The following is an 8,003-nucleotide window of genomic DNA, read 5'->3' as shown; positions in this document are numbered from 1 at the left end:
TGATTTTCTCCATGTGGTTTTGGGAGGGGCATGAACAAAAGCAGGAGTTTCCAGGCCTCAGTGATACTACCTGGGTGGGTCCCAGGCACTGGCCCTGGCAGAGCCGGGAGGAGAGTCGGCAGCATCCTCACCTGCCTGGTAGCTGGCCAGGCTCGAGGCTGCCTGCTAGGAGCAGGGCGCTGGGCTAAGCTCTCTGGCCTTTGATTCTTTTGATTCTGTTCCCTGCAGGCCTCGAGCTGCTCAGAGCGTGAGCCAGGAGCAGCCATGACCCGCTGGACATCCCTCAAGGCCTCCCGGCCACACAAACCTGGCCCCTGGGATCTGGTGGGCTCTCACCGGCGTCTGAATGCCCTGAACCTGGCTGCCTCTCCTTGGAGGGCCCAGGAACCTAGGGCTGAGCTGTCTTCCCAGCATGGCCCCTGGGTTTCCCAACCCCATCGGTCCTCTGCTTCTTGGCCCAGGCAGAAGCAGCATCCACCATTACGGCCCCAGGTCTCAGCTCCACAGACCCATGGTGAGGTGGTCAGCAGAGCAGTTGGAGGGGAGGATGGTAGAGACCCCCTGCAGTGCCAGGGGTCCACAGTGGGAAACCTTGCCTTGAGTTCAAGTGGTGTGGATCTACTCAATTCTCCTGCCTGGTGGCTGTGTGTCTTGGAAGGAGTCATGTAACCTCCCTGAGCCCTTCATAGGCTGTTAGAGGATGATTGAGGGCTGTGTTTGGCCCAATGTACCATGCCTCCATGGCTCTTCCTGTGGTTCTCAAGCCTCCAGGCTGTGAGTCTTGTACCTGTCTGGCTGCAGGGCCCAGTAGTACCGTGACTGACAGCATAGTCCCCGGGAAGACCTCCCACTCTGCCCGGTCACCATGTTCACCTGAGCCTAGGTGTTGGGATCAGAGAAGCCTCCAAGAACCTGGCTAGTGTGGATGTGGCCAGGAGTGGAGCCATATATCAAGGCTGAACCTGGCACTGCCACCTCTTCTGGAGGGGGGGGGGGTCTTAGGCAAGCCTCTTTTCTCCCTCTCTGATGCTGGCATCTGCAGACTGTTCTGCATGGCATCTGGGCCATCATGAGTGCCCATCCTCCTGGGGGCCTTAGTGTCTTCCCAGCAAGATGGTGGCAGGTGGCTGACGGAGGGCTCACCAACCTCGTGGTATGGCTGCGTGGGGAGGCAGTTCCTGGATTTCCCAAGGTGGAGAGGTGTGTGCCTCGCCCCTCAATGTCCTGCCATGTCAGTGGCTCCAGCTCTCTCCCTTCTTCCAGCCCAGCCCAGCCTGGCTGGGACAGGCTGGAGTCCAGTTGGCCCTGTGACCATAGAGCCAGGCAGCACCATGACCCCTGGCTCAGCTCGGCACCAACAGGCGGGCATGGAGCCCATGGGGCAGTGGGAAAGACACATGGCTTGTGTCCTGAGAATGACTGGGGATTGTTCTATGGGCTGTGGTGCTGGGCTACAGGGCCTGTTCTAGGAGTATTGGTGTGTGTGTGTGTGTGTGTGTGTGTGTGTGTGTGTGTGTGTGTGCACATGTGTGGACAGGCTTGTCTGCAGCCTGGAGTGAGCCAAGGGCTGAGGAAGGGATGAGGTCAGTCAGGGTTTCCCTGTGTTTCCTGTCAGGGTACCCATTCTAGAACCACCCTTCGTGACTATCCATGACAAGGAAGTCACAGCCGTGGCCTATGGGTGGGTGCCAGTGGGCGCTGTAGGTGAGATGTGTAAGCATTGTGCGTAAAGTGCGGGTGTCTGAAGTGACAGGGGCCTGGGGCTTGGCAGGCCCAGTTCCAGGCCTGAGAGTCCGACGGTGAGCAACAGAAAATACCCTGCTGTCAGGGAGCTGGAGGGTCTCTGTGGGGATGGCAGCCAGTGCCTCCCTGTCTGCAGGATTACTGCCATTGTTATTTTCCCCGAGGCCCTTGCTGTGGAGTGACAGAGGGATGGGCACAGCAGGATGGCAGCACTGAGCCATGTTGCCTGAGAGAGGCAAGGCGTGGGGGGGGGGGGGGGGGAGGCTGTCTGGGAGTGAGGCTTCCAGCTGGGGGAAGGAGGAACAACCTCGGAGGTGAGGTCCGGGGGGTCTCAGAGCCCCCTGTGCAGGCCCTGTGGGTTCCAGGGTCTTCTGGCTTTGAGCAATGGAGGGAGAGAATTGGACGGATCGTCCATAGGCTCCCCGAGGACACTGGGAGGCTGCTGAAGCGGCCCCTGCGCTGGGCCAGACCGGTGATGGCTGGAACTGAGGCCCAGAGGCCGGTGAAGGGGTCCCATTCTCAACAGATTTTTGGAAACTGAGCCTTTGGTGTAGGAATTAAGAGTCGTGATGGGGGGTTGGGACTGGAGTTTCTGGGATGTGTTCTGTGCTGAGAAGGTGGAATGTAGAGCCAGTGGGCTTAGAGTGGGCTGGATGATGGGGACTCGGCGTGGGGTAAGTGGGGGGCTGGAACATCTGCCAGTCCCCACACGGGGTGCGCAGAGCAGGTGGGTCTAGCCACCTGCCCAGTCAGACCTGCCTTGTCTTCTCTGTTGCAGGCGCCCCCTCCCCTGGAACCAGCGTGGGGGCGGGCCGGGGCCTCCCCACCCCCGGGATGACGGCAGCGAGCCGGGCCAATCCCTACAGCATCGTGTCCTCAGAAGAGGACGGGCTGCACCTGGTCACCATGTCGGGGGCCAACGGCTTCGGCAACGGCAAGGTGCACACGCGGCGCCGGTGCCGCAACCGCTTTGTCAAGAAGAACGGCCAGTGTAACATCGAGTTCGCCAACATGGATGAGAAATCGCAGCGCTACCTGGCTGACATGTTCACCACCTGCGTGGATATCCGCTGGCGCTACATGCTGCTCATCTTCTCGCTGGCTTTCCTCGCCTCCTGGCTGCTCTTTGGGGTCATCTTCTGGGTAATCGCTGTCGCCCACGGCGACCTGGAACCTGCGGAGAGCCGTGGCCGCACCCCCTGCGTGATGCAGGTCCACGGCTTCATGGCAGCCTTCCTCTTCTCCATCGAGACACAGACCACCATCGGCTACGGGCTGCGCTGCGTGACAGAGGAGTGCCCTGTGGCCGTGTTCATGGTGGTGGCTCAGTCCATCGTGGGCTGCATCATCGATTCCTTCATGATCGGTGCCATCATGGCCAAGATGGCGCGGCCCAAGAAGCGGGCACAGACGCTACTGTTCAGTCACAATGCCGTGGTGGCGCTGCGTGACGGCAAGCTGTGCCTCATGTGGCGCGTGGGTAACCTGCGCAAGAGCCACATCGTGGAGGCCCACGTACGAGCCCAGCTCATCAAGCCCCGGGTCACCGAGGAGGGCGAGTATATCCCCCTGGACCAGATCGATATCGATGTGGGCTTTGACAAGGGTCTGGACCGCATCTTCCTCGTGTCACCCATCACCATCCTGCATGAGATCGACGAGGCCAGCCCGCTGTTCGGCATCAGCCGGCAGGACTTGGAGACGGATGACTTTGAGATTGTGGTCATCCTGGAGGGTATGGTGGAGGCCACGGCCATGACCACGCAGGCCCGTAGCTCCTACCTGGCCAACGAGATCCTCTGGGGCCACCGCTTTGAGCCAGTGCTCTTTGAGGAGAAGAATCAATACAAGATCGACTACTCACACTTCCACAAGACCTATGAGGTGCCCTCCACGCCACGCTGCAGTGCCAAGGACCTGGTGGAGAACAAGTTTCTCTTGCCCAGTGCCAACTCCTTTTGCTACGAGAATGAGCTGGCCTTCCTGAGCCGTGACGAGGAGGATGAGGTGGACGGAGACCAGGATGGCAGAAGTCGAGACGGCCTCAGTCCCCAACCCCGGCATGACTTTGACAGACTCCAGGCCGGTGGTGGTGCCCTTGAGCAGCGGCCCTACAGAAGGGAGTCAGAGATCTGAGTGCCCTTGGTCTGGGTGCAGCGTCTACTCTGACAGGGAGAGGCACCGACATCTTTTTGGGGCTCAGGGTTTGAGCAAAACAGGGCAGGTGCCCCCCCACCACCCCCAGGTTGCAGACTCCGTAGCGTTTTAGTCGTTTTATGTTTCTTTGCAGTAGTCTTGAAGGTTGGCGGGAGAGCGGGTGGCCAGGGTGGGCAGCCCCTGGCTTCAGAAGCCAACATGGCCACAGGGGCAGGAAGGTGGCTTCCTGGGATCATGGGCCATAGGAGCCACGGATTTGTATTTGAAGATAGATGTGCAGTCTGCCTGGAAGCAGGTGTGTGTGTGTGTGTGTACGTGTGTGCATGTACACGTGTACACACGCACACATGTGCATACACGCACACCTTGCTGGTTTTTAACTTGGGGAGATTTCTGCTTTTTTTTTTTTCCAACCTTAGCTTGGATAAGACTGTTTACCAAAAACCAAACAAGATGAACTAACATATGTTTTGAAAAATTTTTTTTTTTTTATTTTGTGGGGTAGGGGGAGGACAATTAGGATTCCATGGGTCTACTGCAATGTAAGTAATTGGATGGAGGTTCCAGAAGGTTCCTTGAGACTTGTCTGAGCTCTCCTTTATGTATGCTAGGGTCCCCCAAGGTTCATCATGTTGAGGGGTGAATTAGGTGGTCTGGGATGGAAGACCCGAAACCATGTGAATGATCATAATAAAAGCTTTTGAATGTCACTGGGGTGGGGGTAGGGGCTAGGAAGGAAAGGATGTGATCTTTCTGAGTTTGACTTTGTGCCTCAGAGGTGCGTCTCAGGGCTGGGTTTTGGAGCTGCTCTTCAGGGTCCACTCCCCCCACCCCATGCTCCTGTTTGCCTCTCTCTCCATTTCTGCCCAGGGCTTCCACCTTCCTCCCTCCTCCCATTCCCCCCCCCCCGCCCCCGCACAATGAGGGGTGGTTGGAAACACAGGAGTGAATGATCCTTGGGAAGGGATGCAGGTTTCCACACACAGAAGGCGTGGGTCAGCCCCGCTGGACGTCCCCATTGCACCCACAGCAGGAGTCGTGCCTTAGAGACCCTGGGTTGTCTGGTTCTAGTTGTTTCTGTTTTGATCAGACTTGCTCCTCCTCCCATGCTGTCTCCCCCCTCCCCCCTCCTTTCCCCTCCTGCCCATGAAGTCCCTACCACCCTCTCTGTGTGTGCCTTGGAAGGTGCCAAGGCTTTACCCACCTGACTTATGGCTACATTCCTGCCTGTCTCCCCCTTCCCCCTATACCTGGGGCAGTACAGGTAAGCCTAGGAAGGCCCAGCCCAACCAGGCTTGTTTCTGGAAGGCAGAGGAAAGATTTCTAAGAGAAGAGAGGGATCATCAGCCTCTCCCTCCTTCTGAGATCACTAGGGGAGTCTCAAAACAGTGAGTTAGTTCCAGGGGTCTTAGGCTGGGCCCCTTCTTCTTCCTCTCCCCCCCCCCCCCCACCTCCCGGACTGGGTACCGCAGAGGGCATGATAGCCAGGCAGGAGGCTTTGAGGTGAGTACCCTCATCAGGAAGATGTTGGAGGCCCTTCTGTCAGGAGTGTCCACTCTGCTGCCCTGTCTTGTTCCTGTAGCTGGCAAGGGCCAGGCTTTTTTCGCCCCAGCTGCCAAGCAAACCTTGTCCCCTCTGGACCTGGTTGTGCTGGCCCACAGTGATTAGGAAAGCCCAACCTGGGCCCTCACGGCAGCTCAGAACCAGGGGCCACCAGGGACTTTCTGGCTCAAGTGGGAAAACTGAGGCAGAGGATGAGAAAGGGGATGTGCAAAGTCATGCAGTGAGTAGGTGAGGTGCAGTTAGAGTTAAGGAGAGGCAGGGGTGTGGAATGAGGCTCCTGCCTTTCCTATCTTCCCTTTCCTGGAGGCTCAGGGACTACGGGGCCTCTAGACTCTGTCAGCTCTCTGCAAGGCACATGGGCAGGAGGTTCTAGGGTAAGCTTGACTATAGGTCCCCACAGTAGCCTCAAAGTCCACCCTCATTCTTGGCCTAGAAGACTTAGCCCAAGGTCTAGCTCTTCCCTCTCAGGGTCTGTTGGAGGCCTCTCAGCTCCTTGGCCTTTGTCCTTGAAGTCTGGGTGGCTCTCACAAACTTAGCCCCAGGGTGTGGGGTGAAGTCACTGTGGCCTGTCCCTGGTCAGATGGCCAGGCCCAGGGACAGGGAGGGACAGGGTGCCTCTGCTCACTGGGTGGGGGGAGGGGACCCAGGTTTTCTCTGCCCTTCCTGGGCTGGTGGGACAACTTTCTACTCTCTGTGTCCAGAGTGAGCCCTGGGACTCCAGGTCCCCAAAGCCCACACCAGACCCTCAGTGGCCTGGTGCACGCTGGCCTCTGGCTTACACCCACCCATGTTCCAGTCCCCAGACCTTGCGGGAGCGCAAGCTGCCTTTGATCTCTCGCCAAAGGCAGCCGGATGCTACATTTTCAAATTTCTCCTGCCCTCTTTTTCTCCTTTCCCTGTATTTATTTATTTATTATTTATTTATTGCTCGTGCTAAAGACCAAAATAGTCTCCCTCTTTAGTGCACCTGATACTGGAGGCCACTAGGAGGAGCAAAGGAAGACCTGGCCCCTGGGGAGTGCGTTGGGAGGGGAGGTATGCACACTCGTGAGTGTACAGAGGTGCACACGTGATTGTCTTCGTGTGAGTGAGATGTACAGGTATGCACATAGGTGGTTTGTGTATGTCTACCCATGGGCGTGTGTATGTGTGTGTGTGTATGTGTGTGTGTGCGCATGCGCGTGCATGTATTTTCCATAAGAAGGATGCTTGACTTCCCTCCACAGATGTGAGTACTGTTCCACTTAAGGTTCCCTGTCCTTCTGCCCTGATCACAGTCTATGAGCAGTTGGGTGCCTGTGTGAAGGTGAATACCTGCACCTGGATCATGTGTTGGAGGCTACAGGCGTGTCCGTGTGAATACATGTCCATGTGTGCGTGCATGCATGTGTGTGTATGTGTGTCCTGGGGTGTGTGTGTGTATGTGAATGTCAGTGGGGTGGTGTGCCATGCGTTACTCAGAACCGGGCACCACCCTAAGCCCTTGCTGGTGCTGTGCCGCCTGGTCCCCGCCCAGCTGAGGGCCTGGGGAGGGGCGGGAAGGAGCCACTGTTGGGAGGCCCCTGTATGGGGTGTCTGCCCTGCGTGAGGTGATAGAATGTCAAATCTATTTTAAATGGTGAAACTGGAGAATTTTCAAGTTATTTTCAATACCTAGCAGTATCTAAAGACATAGGCGATGAGACTAGACCACATTAAATGCATTTTGATCTCTTTGAGTGCCACTGTGTCAAGATGTCTGTCTGTTGCCTGCCGGGCTCTGCCCCATGCTGAGTGGTCATGCTTCTCAGCTCCTGCATGCTGGCCTGAGGGGCTCTCAGGACCAGTCTTCAGGGAGAGAGTGGTACACGGTAGCATCATTGGGGTAAAAGGACAGACGCAGCCCCTTGCAGGCCCCAGGGTGGTTTTCCAGCCTGCACAATGATCCCAGGCAGCTACCTCATTATCCCTGGCTGGTGCCTGCCCCTTCCTTCCTTCCTTCCTTCCTTCCTTCCTTCCTTCCTTCCTTCCTTCCTTCCCTCCCTCCCTCCCTCCCTCCCTCCCTCCCTCTCTCTCTCCCTCCTTCCTTCCTTCCTTCCTTCCCTCCCCTTCTCCCTCCCTCCCTGTGCAGTTTTGTGGATCCTTCAAAGCTTTAGATCTGGGAGGGCTGGCCTTGAGATGGGCAGCCCTGTTCCCTGCAAGAAAGGAGAGAGGTGGAGGAGCCTGAAGAAGCTCTGTGGTATCATCTTCTGTTGGGATGACATGAAGTTAAGTGGGGCTGGAGCAGCGGGTGGAAGGCAGGGGTTGCTTCTGGCACATTTCTGGAAAATGACTTACATTGTGCCCAAAGCCTTGGACTGGGATCTCCCTTGGCTGAGGTCTTTAGGGAGAGAATTCCTTCATTTACCCTGAACTGCCCCCCTCCCCTTTCCCTAGCCAAAGACCCAGAGGACCCCTCCAATCATCAGATCTAGGTCATGATCCCCGATGATCAGATAAGTCGGTGTGGTTCATTGGGAAAGGTGATATGAAGTTCAGGGTGTGGAGGGTTGGGGAGGCTC

The 8,003-nt window shown here is 57.2% G+C and overlaps 1 protein-coding gene across 1 annotated transcript; it reads left to right on the top strand.

Annotated features, from left to right (window-relative positions):
• Nucleotides 1–264: 264 nt before the first annotated feature.
• Nucleotides 265–3,879, top strand: Kcnj12 (potassium inwardly rectifying channel subfamily J member 12). The gene is made up of 2 exons (XM_042674094.1): nucleotides 265–514; nucleotides 2,522–3,879. Exons 1-2 carry the CDS (start codon nucleotides 265–267, stop codon nucleotides 3,877–3,879), a joined length of 1,608 nt encoding a protein of 535 aa, XP_042530028.1.
• Nucleotides 3,880–8,003: the final 4,124 nt, after the last annotated feature.

The sequence above is a fragment of the Dipodomys spectabilis genome, unplaced genomic scaffold, assembly GCF_019054845.1.
Source record: "Dipodomys spectabilis isolate Male_0828 unplaced genomic scaffold, ASM1905484v1 ptg000018l, whole genome shotgun sequence".
In the NCBI taxonomy this organism is placed as follows: Eukaryota; Metazoa; Chordata; class Mammalia; order Rodentia; family Heteromyidae; genus Dipodomys; species Dipodomys spectabilis.
This window is presented reverse-complemented; position numbering and strand designations above follow the sequence as displayed.